We start from the raw sequence: 19,481 nt of genomic DNA, 5'->3' as shown, positions 1-19,481 counted from the left end.
CCCAGTACACATGGTACATGCGCTAGTAGGAAAGAGACGAGTGATGGGACCTCTGTCCCATGTCCCGTCATGACAAGGGTGAGAATGAAGGCCATAAGTGAGGAAAATATGGATGAAATGCATTAATGAATGGGAAAAAGAGAGACACCAAAGGATCAGATCTGACCTCAAGAGGATGATGTCACCAAGCGGTTTTGATTTTTAAGAAATAGGAATGCGAGGGATACGAGTCTGACGTGTGTCCACTGGTCCAGGTATTACCTGATCCAGTTGTCATATTCAAACTTCAAACAACTGAGCTCTCTTACAAACTTGAAAAAATGGCTCCAAATCTGCAGAAACTCTGGAAGTTGGTTATGTTTTATAAGAAAAGGTATTTTGTCAGAGGAAGGAAACACCAGCAACACGAAGAAGCATCGTCAGATCGCATTTTCATTTGCCTTAGTGGTCCTATGCTGTTAATGCTGCATGTAGCTACTGTAACTAACACCGCCCGGAATGTTGCAAGCTGAGAGGCTGACAGTGTTCACTCATGTTCTGCCTCTAGCCATCACAGAGTAAAAGGATGACCCTGGCCAGGATGGATGAATGTCACAGAGCAGTGGCTAAATTTGTGGTGAAAGCCATCTACCCATTTGGCACTGTAGATACCCTTGATGTTTGGTAGCTCTGGGTGTTCAGATTTGTCAGAGATGGTAAAACTGGATGCTTCCCCCAATCGGATGTTTCACTCAGTCATTTTTTCCATTGAGAATCGAAGAGCTGAGTCACTGGTGTGTACCATCACACCTGAACTGCTCATCTTTCTTAGACAGTTTGCTTCGGTTCTATGATTATTTTTATGGTCAGAAATGCTGAAGGAGGTCTCTTAGGGGATCTCTACCTCAGTATGAGAGAAACCATTCATGGTGCCAAGTGATGTGTTCCGAACATGTCCAACTGAGGGGGCCGTGCCTCAGTGACTAGGTGTCGGAAAATGGGAGAAAATGGCTGAATGGATGGACGGATGGGCTGTTGTTTTGAACGTATCTAACTGCAGGCCATTCAGTCTCTGCTGTTGTTTGTTTAGAAGCTTTGCCATGAAAGGGAGCAACATCCTAAAATGGAGAAATGGAATTAAGTCCTAACAAGCACATCAGCTCTGCTCTCAAAGGCACATATGCCTCCAGCTGGGCGGGATGTCGGCGTAACAAGCTTGATAAAGCCAATTAAACCGCCAGTGGAATCAATAACCTAAAGGTTGAACCATGACCACTCCCAAGAGCGGCCGACAGAGGCATTCACTTTTGGGAGCATTTTCTCTGCACTGCTCATTCCAACTCTCATCTAAGCAAATTGGCTCTAAAGTGCAGATGAAATGACAAATGTGTTATTTGATTTTTCATTATCACTGTGCATTGCATCATATATTCATTACTGGTCTGTCGACTTCTTTGTTATGGGATTCTGGAGCACATTGTGACTGAGACCTGTTCAGTGTTGCCTGTGAATCTAAGTTCTAAAAAAAGACACTCAGCAAGGGATGGATCAGAACACAGGAATGCTGTGTGTCAATCAGGATTAATGTTTGTTGAATTTTCTGAACTGATCGTGTCGGAAACTAATATTTAGGTTAGGTTTTATGACACAGTGAAATCTTAAACTGGTGTACTGCATGATATGCTATTCATACGTAAGACTTGACACCTAGAGATGGAAAGACCAATACAAAATGATGAAACTCTTCAACTTTGGAATGAAAGAATCGGAAAAAAAGAAATGAAACAACTTCCACTTCAATGTAAGCTTCAATGGAAAAAGTACAAGGACTAAATTTGTGTGTGTGTGAATTAGAGCAAAAGTCATATTTGATGAAATTCAAAATTAGTACAGATTTAGATACTAATAACTAGATTCTGTTTCTCTCAATGACAATGAACATCATTGTCTTTCCTGGAGAATGAAATGTAATGAGTGTGTGCAACACATTATATCTACAGTGCCAGGTTTGGTTCAATCTTCTGGCAAATTCCACAAGTTGTTCTATCACTCTCCTTTAGCTCAGTTTCCCTGTGTGCATTCTCTCGGCCCGACCACCTGCAGATCTCCCTTCTCGCCTGAGTAACTTCATGGATTTGTTTCAGTGCCTTAAAATACTGTCCAGGATAAAGAGCGTGAGGAACAGCATGAACAAAATCCATAAGATAAGACAGAATTAAAGTTGTGCTGAATGAAACGGTATGAGAGCAGTGAAAGGGTTTGGTGTGTTGTTAAATTAAATGCGTTGAGTAAAACTGGTGAAAGCAAGAATCCAAAACATTCCCTGCAGGTCTGCCGGAATGAAAAAGATTAAGGGGCTTAAATTTTCTTCCTCGGGCAAGACAGAAACTTTGCTGGAGGCCCAGATTGCAGGTAGATAGTTGAGCATAGAGTCTGCTTATTAGGATTGCTGGTAAAGTTCAGCTCTCTAGGATTGAATATGGGCTACAAACCACTAACATTGTGTCTAGTTAGGATGCCATTCTCACTCTTCACTCAGAAGGTGGATGTTTTACTTGGCATTACCACTGTGTACTCCAGACCTGGGCAAAGTGCGGCCCGGGGGCCAAATGCGGCCCTTTGACTGTATTTATGTGGCCCTCCTGGAGTCAGAGCAAAACTATAAAACTGACATTGTTGTTGTCTCTGACATTTTGTCTTATGGATTGTTTTTTGTTTATTATGAAGTAACTGAAACATAACTTTCTTGCTTAATTATTTTTCTAAATCTTTTCCGTTGGCTATTTTAGGAGTATTTCTTGTCCCTTAAAATACATCAGAATTGAAAGTAAATTTTGAAATGTATGAGCCACATTGACAATCTTTAAATGGAATGTGGTTTAAATTAAATAAAACACAACAAACCAACAGTTTCTATTCATTTTTACAGTGTAGATTTTTATTTTCAATTTTCTCTTGTCCTCCTCTCTTTGTGTTTGACGGCCCTTCTCAACGGTCACAATATATAACCCGGCCCCTTGGGAAATTTAATTGCCCACCTCTGGTGTACTCTGTCGTCCACTGGTCCATGATGAGTTTATCATTTCATTGTTAGTGAAGCACTGAGATGTTTATTATAAGAATACGGATCGTAACACACACAAGTGGCTTTGGCTTTGACTAAAACTGAAAAGATGAAATGCAAGTTTGTCTTCCGTGTGGTGAATGATTTTACCTTCATCAGCAAGGATAGTTGGTTACTTTAATGTTTTTTTCTAGTACAATTAATTGCTTTGGTCTTATTCCCTTATTGCTGAGGGTCAAACTCTAGGCCTGGGGGCCAAATTCAGCCCGCCAAATCCCACACGCGCTTGAGAAGCGTGAATGAAATGAAATGTCTAAGTCGCACTGAAAAAATTATCACCTACTGAGGCATTCTTTAATAATATACATGTCAGACTTGGTTGTAGTGGTTGGCAGATTATGTATTTGGCAGCAAAACACAGATACAGATGCTAAATATGGGCTCTAAAAAACAAAAGTGATTTCGCTTCCTCATGTAGGTCAATTTAGTTTGGCCTGCAACTTAAGGTACATTGACATCTGATTTACGTGTGAAGTCAATGTAGAGGCACGACAGTGTGCGGTAAACTGTCCCACTATAGTGTAGGGGAGGGATTTGCTTGTTCTTCGCCTATCAGAGCCCACATTTTTACAGTGACATAAGCAGAGAGAGAAAATGCATCAGCAGGACGAAGACACCAAATGGAAGAAGAGCTGATCATCACACTCGCTGGCATTTGCAACTCACTGAGCTGATGAGAAGGAAGTGCTCTTCACTGGATCACGTTGGATGTCATCTCCTCCTTATCGACCGTACCAACGTAGAGTTGTTTGACTTTAAATAGCACTTGACATGTTGTTACACATAGATTGAATGGAGCGCTATTCCATGGTTTACCTAATCCCAACCTCTGTCTTTTTTTTACCTGTCACGCTGCCAGGTGCAAGGTGGAACATGTGCTTCAATTGAAAACCAACATGCAATGTTGATGGCTGGCATTGCTGTCAGCAGGAGCATGGGTTGGCATGACATTGAAAACTTCAAATTTGAATCAAAGTGATGAAAAATAAACAATATTTTGTTGTTTAAATGTATTTATGGGTCCATCTTTAGTTTTACGTGGCGAAACACCACTCAGTCACTCCAGGATGCAAAAATCCACTTCAGAATAGGTGATATTTGAAGCCTTGTGACTGTGGTCAGACAGGGTGTGACCAAGGTGCTCAGTCAGAGGTGTTTTGATGAACATGAACACCTGCTCAGGTCACAGTTTTCTTCACGTGCTGTCAATTGGCAGCCAAAACAAAGCAGTTCATGCAGCTGCCGGTCAGTTGGAGAACAGTGTCCGTGAGCACAAGCTGAACAAATGAAAGATGATTATATCCCCGGAAAGGTGAACGAAGACCTCGGTGGGATTTGGTCATGAGATGCAGTTCTCATCTGAGCAGTCACGCAGTAAGTACATGCTGGACTTTTTTTTCCTCAACCATTGCACATAGTGAAAGTTTCCACTGAGACACTCACAACTACACGAGGGACGGTTCATTGATGGCATGATGGCAGATTACACTATTCATCTGGACTCACCGGACTGACAAGGTGCAGGCGCCTCGGTGCTGTAGTTTAACATCGCAGAGTTCATTCTGACCAGAGGGTTGTTTGTTCGCAGCTCAACTCCAGTCTGAGAAGACTGAGCATCACACTCCTGACCCTCAGTCAGTACTAATGACTCGCCCTTGAGCAAGTCCCTGAACTCAGGATGCAACAGCTGATCTACGACTTGTGGTTGTAGGAAGCAGTCCATCGTAAATGATGTGCTCAGTCAGAGCAAGTCTCGAACAGCCACATTCATCACGCAGAAACAGCTTGGCCGGCGGTTCACACTTTATCAAGAGTCCATTTATTTCAAAGAACACCAAGATTGTTCTTTGATTCTGATGACAAAAATAAATGAAGCCTGAGTGCTGCACTTCTTTTCTCCTGCTGATTATTTACTGCGCTTCATCACAACCGACCTGACTCTTCATGACTTTCCAAACTTTTTGAAGTTGCTTGCCGGTCGATCAAAGCTGTCGAATGATGGTGACGAATCAGTTATCTCTGCTGAGAGATGTTTGCGCTGCAGTTGGAACTGAAGATTAAACCCATCTGTTTGGGATCCCAGCTCTGTCTTTCAGTCCTGCACATTCTTATGTCTTACGAAATAATGTTCAATCCTGTTTTGGTGTCATACTGTAGTAACTCCGTGAAACATTCCTGTGTAATTTCAAAATCTGAACATTGCACTTTTTTTTTTTGATCTCCTCCACAACTTACTTTTTCTGACTGAACACTGCACCCTGAGGGTGCCACAGCACACCATTAAATCTGCTGATGAAAAACGCATGACCCAAGTTTTGTTTGGACCAGATTAACGTGAAAGATTAACAAACCAACATTCATGTGTTGGCCACGTATCTGACCAGAAAGTGAGCGCCATTCTGAAAACTCTTTCTTCTGACCAACTTAGAGTAATAATGTCTGACGCTATTTTCTCTTCTCACCTTCCATGGATGCCTTATTATCTCTGAAAAAGCTGAAGTCACTGTCCATTGCGGTATTGACTTGAATGTCGCTGGTATTGATGTTTAAACATTCATCTCAGCGATTGTCGAAGATTAGGGGGGTTAGTGTCTGAATTAGCGTTTATACTATAAATATACAGCCAGAGATATTCAGAAAAAAAAATAAATACAAAAATAGTTCTCACTGCTGCTGTTACTGACTCACAAATTTGTCTCATGTGCACTAAAATCACACACTCAAATCTGGCGACACTCGACTGTTCATGAGATTTTGGAGTGGCATGAAAATTACATTGGTATCAACTCAAGCATCAGAGAGCTGACAATTTAAACACCTACGAAATAAGTTAAGTTAAATCAGTAAATTCACAGCCCATTTGAAGTGGTTGCAAAGTCTGTTTGCTTCATTGCCTCATGCTTCCATCAAATGTCAAGCCACCGAAATGAGGATCAGCACCTCTGAGTTATTCCAGAACACTGCATGAAATAGCCATGACAAGTAAAAAAAAAAAGCCTTTTCACCCTGTGGTGAGGAGTGAGCATTCAAGTGCATACACAGCTCCAAGCTTCTGAAACTAGAGGTTACACACACAGGCGCATGCACACAAACACACGCACGAACACCTTGTAGAATTAGTTACTAGATTGGTGCAACAGAAAATTCGACGTTGGTCTTCAGAGACCCTCAAGTGGTTACAGTGCTGCAGTGTGTTTCACAAAATAGCGCAGAAATATAATGCATAGTAAGAAGCAAAGTTTAAGTATCTCTGCTTCCAAGTGTTCAGCAATTTAAATAAACAATCATGCATAGCTTTTAGAAGTGTAAAAGGCAAACCGCAGTTATAATTGAGCTCATACAAATTGGTATTTTAAGAAGCTCAAACTCACGAATTAATGAAGTGACAACTCATAGAACCTCTTTTCGGTCCACTGGGCTCTCACTCCTGCACTGTACATATATTAAAGTGGCCAAGATAACAAATATATAAGCATTTTTTTCAGTTTCACTGTTTTATACTAAGCGAAGTCAAACTCCATAGTAGGTTTCTGTATCGTCTCTATACGAATATCTTCTGTCTCTCAGTACATATTTCCACAGTACGCTCATCAACTCCAAATCCATGGCTTCTTGAATCCAAGGTGACTCTGTGGTCAGTCCGTGCATGTATATGTTCCCTTGCTGAGGTGTACAGTTGAGAGTGCTTCCCATTTCCGATGCCAATTGCAAATGTCACCAAACATCAAACCATTGTCCTCTGAACTCAATTCCACAAATCACCCTCCATTAAAAAAAGAAAAAAAAATCACTGACCTTGATAAACCCTTGTCAAAGCTCAATGTCAAAATGCAGTGAAATGTCCCTCAGCACAGCAGGAGAATTGTATTTTTACATGTCTAAACCCCATAACCAGACTATGTAATGGCTTTCTTGCTGTCGCGCTGTGAAATGATTATGGCTAAATTATTACAGTTTCCGTCGATAGAAAAACAAAAGCCTTTGGTTGAGTCACATGTCGATCAGGTAGTTTCTACGTGTGGTTGGTCCCTATCTACAGTAGTACAGTGTAGACCTCGGCTACTGTGTTATGGGACATGCAGTATGAGCTGTTTATGATAAACATGATGAATTGCATTGCGTCCATATACTGAACATGTGTGTTACAGCTATAAAAGTGATCTGTATGTACACTTTTTTTTTCAGCCCATGTAATACTAAGTACAATGTCATTGTGCCGCTAACAATCATGGTAATGATGATAAGTGGTGTAATATAGATGTGGTTATGTCATTAGATTAGATTAGATTGGTTTAATCTTACAGAATATTGCAAATGTGACCTTTCATGATGGAAATAGGGCATGTACTACAAAAGTTGTTGGGCACAGTGAGAAGAGGTCAGAGTGTGGCAGTCTATATTACAGTCTTTATATGATATCGGCTGCGGTACAACTGCAGTATTCACGCGCTTCCATATATTCCCAAGTGCACCTAACACCTCGGTGAGTGTGTGGGTGTATATTCCCACTCGGATTTTAAGATTCAGTAGTCAGGCAATGGAGCAGGCATCCAATTTGTCTTTGTCTCAGTGCTATTAAAGGTAGTATAAAGTGAAACGCTCGCTAACTGGACGGCGATTCTGGGGAGGCGGTGGTGTTTATCCAGTGTTAACCGGGTTAATGCTCTCTCAAAAACATAGTGTCTTGAGGATACTCATGATATATTGTGTATTTACTGGCGCCCGCGTTCTTGCTGCGCCAACGTGCGTCGCAATCTTGCATTGTGAGCAGGTTATTACACTGATGTAAACATGCATTAATACCTGCATAGATTATTATGCTAATACAGCAGCGGCAGAGATGGCGAGGTTCAAGCTTTGCCTTATTGACTTTGAAGGAGCAAAATTATTTACTCCTAATTGTTTGACCTCAGTGTATAGTACCAGTAGCTGCTGGTGATTAAAAATTGCATTGTGATGGAATTTTGTTGTGGTGTGCCAAAGGGTGTGTGTGTGTGTGTGTTGACAAAATCTCTTCTCTGTTACATTTTGCTGCTCATCCCTGTTGTCAAGGTGCCCTTTCAAAGCTTCATCCACAGCAGTAGGCACCAGCTCCAGCCATAAATATCCAGAGGTTGCCCCAACTCTCTGGCTGCCCTCACACAGTACATTACAGCGTACAGTTTTGGTGATTCTTTGCCTTCTGTTCTTTGTGTCTTCTTATCTCAAATTTGCAGCTTCATCTGTTGGATATGCTAATCTGGTTTGTCGATTACCCTAATCTTTCTTTTCTGCGAGGGAATGGGGTGAAAAGGGATTTATTGACAGCCGCTTGTGTCATTTTCAAGCCGTGTGCGGACATATTCCGTCGACAAGCAAATGCTATTAATGTTTCTCCAGTCAAAGTGGAGCTTCGATCTGCAAGGGAAAAATGATTAAGTTCTGTGAGACTGAACATCAATAACCATTGTGAGAAAGAGAGAGAGAGTCGGAGAGACAGAGACAGCGACGGTGAGAGAGTCATATTGTTAATTAGCATGACACCCGTTCATAGTCCTGAGCTTTTTCTCCATAACGCCTCATTTATATGCGTCAACAAATAATAAGAAATCCATTCCGGGCCTTCATCTTACGTAGCATCAACAAGAACCTAATGGAATAGAAAGTGTGTTGTGTTCTCCAGTAATATGCCCCTGTCACATTGCTGGTTCAGTGGCGTGTGCAGTGTCTGCAACAGACGACGGGCTGGAAGAGCAACTTGGAACATAATATAATTTGGTATAAAATAATCCACCAATTATTCACTGGATAAAATAAAAAGCATGAAAAACTGAGGCTTTAGTGTTGGTTGAGCTGACATGAAATCTATTTCACTTTCTGCAAACAGTTGGCAGTTGACTGAAGGAGTGTCTTATTATTCCTCTCCAATGTGGTGTTTCCTCTGCCTTTTTCTCTATTTCACCAATAAAATTCAATCTCAGACACTGACTCTGTGGACACAATGCAGGAGTATGTCGATAATAATGTATTATTATTGTTAAATTATGGTTTTGTTCAGCTGCAGCCGTAGCTTCTTACTGTCTATTCTCTCACACATTCTGTGGTGCGTTCAAGTCTGCCTCAATGACATGATGCATTGAAATTAACTACTATAAAAGCATGACCTCTGTTCTCCTCCACCTTCTCAAATTCTTCCACTTGCAAGTTGATGGTGACAATTGGAGGCTAATGGTTCTCATTGGAGAAACCCTGAGTGCTGTCTGTTGTGGATGTTTTTTTAGCTCACAATGGTCCCATTCAGATTGAGGCTTTTATGGCTTTCTGCAGAAATCTGGTTGTTTCTACATCCTGCTGCTGCCTGCCTGGAGTCTCGTCCAGACCATAAATGCACACTGCATATCAGAGTAGCAGCCAGCTTGAGTAAGATTTCACACCATCCTTTTACTTGTCATAGCCAAGTTTGGACAGGGTAACATATTGTACATGGTAAGTACATTCAGGCTCTGTGTTTTTGTCCTTTTCTGTGTGTAAACCAGTGTGTGCGAAACTGTTAAGTGTGAGTCAATGCTTCACCCTTCACAGCTGTGATGGTGAACAGCAGCTCAGCAGCTTAATCTGTCCATCTCTCCACTCCAGGTGGTCGGCGGCGCTTGGCTTTTCAGTCGGCTCTACTGTAACGTCTTTGTCACGCTGGATGTCATGATGTGCACGGCTAGCATCCTCAACCTGTGTGCCATCAGCATCGACAGGTGAGTGCGTGTGTCTTGCCATGACATCACTGACTAAAGAAAGCTTCAACAGTCACTCCAACGACACACTCACCCCCCCCCCAATTTATTTTAGATGAATGTAAAACATTGTTTTTCCATCTTGTTCTCCTGGGTTCTGCTGCATGTTCATGTGCATCCAGTGTTACATTATTAATTTGCTGAGTTTACTTTATGTTTCTGAGTTAAGTTAATATTTAATTACTCTCAAGGGGCTTTGAACCTACAACCCTACGGCTAGTTGAACTACGCAGGATTTGTAATATGGCTCAGAGGAATCAGCGGGAACATTTGTGCTCCTCATAATCGCAGGCTTGTAATGTAGATTTAATCAGACAAAGCTGTCGCGCAGAATCCAAACTTTCTGAGCAAACAATTCCACTAAAACGTCAAGCAGAGAATGTTGAACAACGGTGTAAGATCTCCCCTGCCCAGCTGTACAGTGACGGGTCTTCTGCGCCATGATCCATTCAGAGCACAGAGATGTGCAGAAAAGACCACATGGTTTGGACACCACCACTGCTCATGGACGTGTTCTTATATCTTGTTGTAATGAGCTGTTCTCTCATGAGTGTCTGTATTAGCCAAAGTCTGTACAGGACAACACCGAGCTTGACACCCTGGCCTGCCTTGTGATCCTCATCTTCAGGTTCACATTGTTCAACATGTTATGAATTTGGGGTAGTCTTTCTATAGTCATTCTGCCTCCCTAACATGTTTCTGATATTATATGTGGTCAAGGTTTTTCCACGAGATTGCTCAGTCCCCCCGCCACACATGGCAGCGGATCCGCTCGGTCCGGGGTATGACGGGCCTAAACAGTTCTGTGTGTCCTTCTTTACTGTGATGTGGGTTATATAGGGTGTTGCAGCCCAGTCAAACTGAGTCAGGGTTCGTACCAAAAGATTCAGGTGGCGAGGTTTCAAATATTGAACACAATGTTGTGCTACATGACTGGCTTCTTTCCCACAGTTAACTTTGTTCAGTTCAATTTGGAAAGAGGGTCTCTGACACATTCCCAGGTGCACTCTGGGTATCAACCCGTCTGTCAGTCATGTTATCACAAATTCTGAAGTACACTTTCTCTCTGAAAAGCCAACCATGAATGGACTGTCAAACGTGAAAGTGAAGCGAAGGACTTTTTTTGTTACTGCAAAGTGATATTGATGGCATTTTATTTACATGTGTTAAGAGTAACAAACAATACAACAATAGTAAAGTATTTCATCACAGCAAATTGTGTATTGTGCAAGTGGCGTGATGATACTGAGAGTTCCTTGTTTTTGAAAATGTGTTAAATCGCCAAAGTCTCAGGTTCTTTCCTCAAAGGTTGGGTTTGGTGTCAGTTTTCGTGGTCTCCAAAGTTGAGACTTCTTTTGGGATGTCACAATGTATTATGACGGTTTTGCACACATGCTTTCATATGTTACGTGATTGCAAATGTGGGAAATGGAAAATGTCCCCAGAGTAGAGTCAGAAACGAAATTAAAGCCAAGAGTCGGCCAACTGTCGATCCTGCTATCATCTAAGAAACCCCACATCCAAAACCCCTCAAATCTCTGTGAAAGGTTGTGAGACATGACAGACGTAGTCCTGAACAATCATTGCTGGAGTGCAGAGTTATATCATGTTTTAAACAATATGCTGGATGCAGAGATTTTTTCCAGCTGTGAGGTTCAGGTGTGAGATCAACAAGGACTGAGCAGCTGTTATCAAATGCTTGTCATGCGCATTTGGTCGCAGTTTTGCGCTCATTTCGTGCTACAGACAACCACGTCTCTGCTTACGTCTCTGCACTGGCCAAGTGAGGCAACAGCAGAAACCACCAACATTAAAAGCAAAAAAAGAAATCTCATTAGCGCGTGGCCTATAAGCACCGGGAGCTTCTTCATGCTTGGCAGATACAAGGCTATTTCATTTGATTCCATGTCAGCTACAGTCGCTCTGAGAACGTGGAAACAACTGGTGGTTAATATCGCAGACAATCTTCAATTTCTGTTTGAACTGAAACATGGCTGGTTGAAGATACCAGTGCATCAGTTTTTGCCAGGTCAAACTGTGCAACTGTTTAAGCAGGTGTGTAGTTACGCATGCATCGAGACAACGTGTGTCACATTCTGATGATGTTTTGCTCGGCAGTTAATTTTTAAAGATGTTTTTTCTGGCCAATAATGATACCCTTCCTCATCTCTTAAGCAACAATGATGGCCTGGTATCGTCACCGTCATTTACGGTGAGACCGTGAACACCAGCGCAGCTGCATCCTGTACTGTACACACTTTATTTTGACCACATCTACAGCTACTTTTTTTTTTTTAACATTCCTGCTGCGTCTATTATGGTCTTTTGACCATGAATTGGCTCCGTTATTGTTAGGGCAAATGATGCAATGCTGTCATCATTTTCAGTCTTAATGCATTTCCCCCTCAAATATCACTCAGATTGAAGTGCCATCTGTTTGAGTCAAGTGGTAACTACAGTACATCAGGCATCATGTGAAGCTTGGCTTGACTAAATGCTATGCTTCCTGTCATTATTTAACAGCTCAGGCGCCCAAAGTGCTGAAGTGTAAAATTACTAATACCGTAGAAGGCAGAGGTGAAGGTTAAGAAGTCTTGAGTCATTCTGAGGATATTTCCTTTGGTCACTCGTACGTCTGGGACGCCCTTCTTATAGGGTGTGACGACCCATGTGATTGGGAGTAGTTGGCTTTTTGGTGCCAGTGAGTGTGAACAAAGATCACAAATGAGATTTCTCAGGGGTCCAATATCTGACTGCCGCAGATAAAACACTTGCCCTCTATGGTCTTCAGAGGCTAGTGCCTGTGTGCCAAGGGAAGTGACGCAACTTAACTCTCTGTGTACTGGAGTGAAAAAAAAAAAAAAGATCTTGTAGCCACGAGGAAACCTGCAGCAAGGTGTGATGTCTTCATGTGCACTGTGTGAGCAAATGCACTGCACCATCAAGACTTGAGATCACATTTTGACATTGTTTCAGTGTTAGTCACAGCATAAACCCACAAAGTTTTGTATTTTCTGACTGAACATCGAGTTTCCATACACAATAAAAAATGTTCATTTTTATTTCCTCTGCATGTAGAAAAGATGTTTACCCTGCAGACAAATCAAGATGGTTGACAAGTGATTGTTTTGTGCTTGTTTCATTACCGCCAATCACCCGCCTACAGCTGCATTAATGTCTCCAAATACCTCTTTGTGTTTGTGGTTCAGGCCGATTCCCATGGTGGATTATCGTGTAGGTAAACATCACTAACTCTGTGGGAAGCCAAATTAGAGCGAAGCTCCAGTCTTTGCCTTCCAGGCAGAGTGACTTCGTTCTCACAGCAGCAATGGAGAGGACAGTTGGTTGATAGTTTGAAATGGGTTCATTCTCCACCAGGCTTCCAGGTGAAGTGTGTTAATGTTGCAGCAGTCCTTCAGAGCCCTGACTCACTGCTGAGCTCTGCTGTACACAGCAGGACCACATGAAGCTCAATGAAGATGATTTCTGCTCCACTTGATCTCTTCAATTGTCAGATTGTAAACTTTACATTATTCTCATCACCAGTCCTTTAAGTTAACGTAAACTAAGTTTGTTTGAAGCATAATGAGTATGAATACTAATGGCTTGAAATATACAGTGAATTCTTGACTGTGCCGTTACGCTTCCCTCGAGTGCACCGCAGCGTCTCTTCTGGGGTTCAGAGTAGTTTTCTGCACATTTTCATTTCTGTTTTTGGTTTCAACCTTCTCCATTATTGTGGCAATCTTTTCCACTATTATCGTCTCTTTGTTTTCACATTTCGTCCTTTTTGTCCATCATTTCTGATTGAATCTCCATGTAGTTCATGAGCGAGTCGCCCGCATTACAGCCAACACAAGTGCCAAGAACACAATGATTTGCTCAGTGCTGTAAGACTGCTGTTGAAGCCCGTCTTTGGGAAATTCCAGAAGGAAGTGAAGAAATTCAAGGTCAGCATGGCAAGCAATGTCACCGTCAATGATCATGACAACAAAGTTGACGTTGACTTTGCTCAGACCAGGGTTACATTCAACCATGATTTCCCACAACAGGTCCATGAAGACAGAGAGAAGCAAGTGGCAATGAGAAAGAAAATAGATTGACTCAAAGATGCCCAAGACATTTAAGACACAAAGCATCACCATATATAAAAAAACAAAGCTACAAAAAAGGTCAGAGGGAAGTCACCATATATCAAACAAATGTCATGACAAACATAAATAATTTAATAGCTGTAAGAAAAGTGTATAATGATTCCCATCAATGTTTACTGCAATACAACCTGACAGCACTGAAGGAAGAAGCACACGTTCTCTTCCCAGGGAAGCTGACAGTTGAGCTCCAAGATGGTAAGGTGGAAAGCTCCCAAAACTCAGATGCAGCTTGTGACTCTGGCACATTACCTATGAAAGATGATCAAGAGTGATGAGTAATGACCGGGAGTTAGACGATCAGAAACCATCTGAAAGTGACAAGGAAAGGGCAATGAAGTGTAAAGACAGAGTCAAAAAGATCAATGATTCACTGTCATTCTTAAAGCAATCGTGCTCTGACTGAATTCTAACATTCCACACTGAAGTTTACCATCAGGACTCTGGAAACCAAAGTGGTCATCAAAAATAAATAAAATATATGATAATCTGTCTGGCAAAGAAAATACATTAAAAAAGGGTTAGTAATTGAGACTGTTCTTCTCTCTGCGCCATTTCAACCGCTCAGATCAAGACGAAGTGACAGACTTGTTTTATGTTTGATGTGAGAACAGTCATGTCAGACACACAACAGAACACTGGCTATTCATGACCCCCTGTCTGCTGCCTTTGATTGCACTAGCTTGAAAGACGTCTGCTTCATAATGTCCAGCATAATGTCAGGAAAACATACTTTTTTCATGCATTTGAAATGTACAGCAATTGCGAGTTGCAGTACATCTTTCTCTTTCATGAATATCCAGCCCAGGCTACACAATGTACCATGGCACCGCGGCATGTCAGGCAAGAGGCCTTGACAAGTCAGCAGTGTAGTGCATTGGAATATTATTACCTCTTCCAGGTACGTTATGTTCTTGCCACTGTTTGCTCACATGTTTTTGTTAGTCCAAAGTTGTACTCAAAAAGTTGAGATTGGAGTTTGACGAAATTTTGGAAATGGACCAGTTTAGAAATGATTGGGGTTGTGTTGTGTGTTATTGTTTATCCATGACCTGTTTTAGAGCTAAGAGATAGAATTGTTAGAGCTCCGGAGTGTAGGTACCAAACTGCCTGGTGATGCAGAGGAAAAGACTACTTCACTATGTTACAATACAAAATGCACTTTAGCGGGGGGAGGCAATACACATAAATAGCTATTACTAATACAGGAAATGCTATCAACATCTATAGTAAACAATTTAGTGGTTTGGTTGGGAATGTTTACCACCAGGTAAGATATCGGCAGTTAGCAGTTATCGGCTATCCTCAGTCAACGGATGTCAGTATTAGCTAAAAAAAAAAAAGCATGTTGATAACCACAAGAGTAAGTATTTACTGGAGAAACTGCAGTTACAATTTTAAACTCTCTAAAAACAAAACTTGGAAATCACTTTTCAGCCTTTTTTTTTTTTTTTAATAAATGGCCATATATGGTCATTGTTTGATGCTTGAAGGACCCCAACTACGAAAACAATCTCAGCATTTGAACTCACTCACTCACTCAGTCAGTTCACATTGTGTTGATACCTCTCGCTGTTCCTGTCTTCCTTTGTTCTGCACAGCGGTAGCGATGTGGGGAGTAATCGGAGAGGGGGGTGTATTTTTAGTGGATGTGTGTGTTTGGCTCCGGGTCCACCCCGTGCTCGGCTCTCAGAACTACCAGAGTAATTAGTCTGATGAGGATAAACAATCATGGCAGTTATCTGGCTTTAAACCACATAACCTCAGAGCCATTTTTTGGGTCGTACAGAAATAATCAACCCTCTTCCCGCAGCGCCACAGAACCTACTTCTCATGACCTATTATAATTTAGCAGGTGGTTTGGAGTGAACTGAAGTGGGATGACTAGCACGGATGAACATGTTTTATGCATGGAAGTGCTTCCTTTGCTTTGTTTTGCTTATTTACTTTCTTTCAGAGGTGCGTTTCTCAGACCTTTCATTTCTGCAACATCTACTAATTCATCTTGTTTGCTGCATAAAATCAGCATTTTTCTTGTTCCTCAAATGTCACCGCACACTTTATATGAATATGGCTGCATCGTATTATGTGTGTGTGTGTGTTTCTGTCGACAGATACACAGCAGTGGTGATGCCTGTCCTGTACAACACCACTCACCGATCCAGAAAGAGAGTTTTTGCAATGATCACCACAGTTTGGGTCCTAGCCTTCGCTGTCTCATGCCCCCTGCTGTTCGGCTTCAACACTACAGGTCAGTGCTCCGGCATTTAATGCAAACATTCAGTGACATTATGTGTTTGGTTTTATTTCAGCCAATGATTAACTCAGTTGTTTGTCGCTTGCAAATGCGAAGTCCAAAAAAAAACACCACTCGAGACTATTATTTCTAAGACCTACTGTATATGTCTGAAAGAAGTGTTTCTTCATGGTCCTAAAATAACTGACAGCTGAAATCGGCGTTAAGTGCTGAAGGTATTGAAGCATAAAAGGGAAGATTAAATATTGGATACAAAGGTGGAAGGGAGAAGAAATGAATAAGGAAAAAAGTGGTCTATGGAAAGAATGGCATGTGACAGGATTTGTGCAGAATGGACTCAGAATAAGATTAAAAAAAGAATAAGATAAAAAAAACCCATATGTCACTAAGGAAAAGTTATCTGTTATTTCTACGTAAGACGTAAGACTGAGGGAAAGAAACCAATGAATGCCATATGCCTTTATGCCATAAAACATGTTCCATGTTGCTCAAAATCGACTCACAGTCGAGGAAGGAAAGTGAAAAATTTTAAATGCTCCATGACATGATGATTGATGGCATGATCAGTCAATAACAGGAGACTGGACCTTAGTTTAATTTTTGATGACAAATTCAATCTGGTTTAATTTCCAAAAACCTTCCAGTCTGCCCAAAGTTCAACTATGTAAACTATGGAAGGGAAATAAATTTGAGTACATGTAAATTTATTAGTAAAGGAAAGAAAAAAAAACATTCAGATTTGTAACTGTTGTCATCATGTTCTGCTCTGGGATTGTGGTTAGATTGTCATGGCTGTGTATGGAATCAGGTGCAGTGTGTGTACTGACTGACAGAAGACTCGGTGAATGAGATTAAATTAAGAGATTTACTTGACAACGACGAGTAGTACAAAGACGAACAGATACGGGGAACCAAGGGCGCCGACACCAGAACACAGAAATACACTCAAGGTCAGGGGAAAACCTGAAAAGAGCTGAATTATATCAAGCCTAACTAACGGGGACAACGCACACGCGCTTGGAAATGAGGCCCAACAAACTGAAAACACTCACTGGTGGAAAACACACTCACACGAAGAAAAACGGTAGCGATAGGAAAACAAAAGGTGAGTTTTACAAAACACTCACACACGGTCCAAAAGGAGAATTATTGCGGAACAGAAATGGAAGGAGAAGAGTTTACCGTAGGAACACGAAGTAACCATCTGGCGACACGAGCTGGCACAGATGTGTTATTATCTCTAGGAGCATGATTAGCAAATGCATGCTGTCTGTGTCGCTTGGAAAGCTGGGGAAAAACAAGGAAACAGAAAACACAGAACACAACCGGAAATCACACAAATAAAAGCACGGAATAGAACGGACATGACATAGATATGCCAAACAATCTTTGGAATCCCTTGGTGTGAGACAATGCTGCATGGACGAGGACTGGAGGCTTCCATATTCCTTGTACTTGGTGTGGAGGCAGATTTTTGTGCAACTTGCAATGAGTAATTGGTGAAAAGCTGTGGTCAAGAAGGGCAGTCCACACATTTACAGGAGGCTGTACCTCTTGCTTAGGCTGGGAGCCTTATCTTTTTGAAGGAACAAGGAATAATCTGTTGGCCATTAGGGGGCTTACGCACTATAGATGCTGCCTCAAAACTAGGCTTTAGCCCTGGACTTAAGTGGGGTTGTGTCGCAGATTTCTCTCACAAAATTGCAGCAGGGAGGGTGAAATATCACCCACTGCAACTCAGCTCAAGCTGTTACCAACAGGAAACTGTGATTAAATAAGGTTCATATTTGGGAAAGGAAACAGCTCAACAACAGATATTACACATGTGGTTTGTGTTTACTCTGAACTGTGGGCATGCTACCGACACTGTTTGTCACTGGTGACTGTTGAGAATGCATCTCTGTTGTTGAATGACTTGCTCTCAAATAACCGTTCTGCAAATACCGCCACCAGCTGGGAGTGCTGAAAACATGGGACTCCGCTTTTAAGGAGGATATCTGAAGCTGCATGTTGGGCTTGAATTAGGGGAATGCTCAATAGTGTGGATGAATGAGGAAGGCTGTCTCACAGTCAGTTCCAGGTGGTTGCCCATGGTCAAGCAGGACACCAAAGGCTCACAGGAGAGTTATGCAGTTGAAGGATGTCTGACATGATAATGGTGGAGTGAAACAAGTTATCGCAAGCTTGAAGTGAAGTTTAGAGTTGAATTCCTCTGAAGACAAAGTGACGCCCCGGAGGGATAACGGGTAAACTTGACAGAAGGCGTTGTACGTAGACGTAGCACATGGTTCACTTCAAGAGGTAGCAGATGCTAATGACATCCAAATTGCTGTGTCATACCTGTGAAGTTTAAATGAATCTCTTTTACTACCAAAGGGACCCAACAATGTTCACTTATCTATTCTTCAGAGAACCATTTGCATGATTTAATTGAATTGAGCTGCATGGCGGGAAAGAGCGAACCACCACGGCAGGTGGTTTGTTGCTGACAAGCATCTACGAATGTGCTTAGAGGGGTTCAGGGGGAATGTGCTGCAACTTAGAAACGTCACAAAGCAGGTGATAGGCTGAACAAAGTGCTTATCTGGTCTACACGTCGTGCAGCAAAGTAGGAGTGACATTCTTTTGCTCTTGCTTTAATGTATTCTGGGAGCGTTTCATCTCTTAAGAAGCAGTCTTTTGCTTTTATCCGTCATTAAACTCAAATACGGCAGTCTCCAGTTCCCAGCAGGAAACAAATGGTCCAAATAGCTGCGATTTGATCAACGATGAGCCGGCATCGAGACATTAAATCAAATAGATATCTGTGTCTCTGTGGACATTTTCAAGTGTTTCAGGGCCACATTAGATTGACGCAATATTTGGCAACACAAATTATAAAAACAAACTAGAATAAAACGTTTAAAAATATACATTTGTTATTTATATTATTTATTTAAATCTATATAACATTATGAGAAGCTCCCTTTTATTTCTCATCTCAAACATCTTATAACAAATGTCACTACCTTCATTCAGAAGGAAGGACAAAGAACAGGGCCAGAACTATAGCAAGCTGCATGAGGAAGGCTTTTTTCCCCGACACTCTGGTTCCTGGTCAGTCGACACAAACAGGCCAATTGTAATTAAAAGCGTTTGTTGGTACTCACTGACGTTCATTCTCAAGACCATGATATCCAGTCCTGTCTTCTCCTACTCTCTAT

At 41.6% G+C, this 19,481-nt stretch overlaps 1 protein-coding gene across 1 annotated transcript in view; it reads left to right on the top strand.

Annotated features, from left to right (window-relative positions):
- The window catches only part of drd3 (dopamine receptor D3), a 42,553-nt gene that overhangs the window by 7,278 nt on the left and 15,794 nt on the right, over nt 1-19,481 (top strand). Inside the window, exons 3-4 of the mRNA XM_053859519.1 lie at nt 9,719-9,831; nt 16,136-16,272. Of these exons, the coding sequence (XP_053715494.1) occupies nt 9,719-9,831; nt 16,136-16,272 (250 nt within the window). The remainder of the gene's footprint in view (nt 1-9,718; nt 9,832-16,135; nt 16,273-19,481) is intronic.

This window comes from Synchiropus splendidus, chromosome 3, assembly GCF_027744825.2.
Source record: "Synchiropus splendidus isolate RoL2022-P1 chromosome 3, RoL_Sspl_1.0, whole genome shotgun sequence".
Classification (NCBI taxonomy): Eukaryota; Metazoa; Chordata; class Actinopteri; order Syngnathiformes; family Callionymidae; genus Synchiropus; species Synchiropus splendidus.
This window is presented reverse-complemented; position numbering and strand designations above follow the sequence as displayed.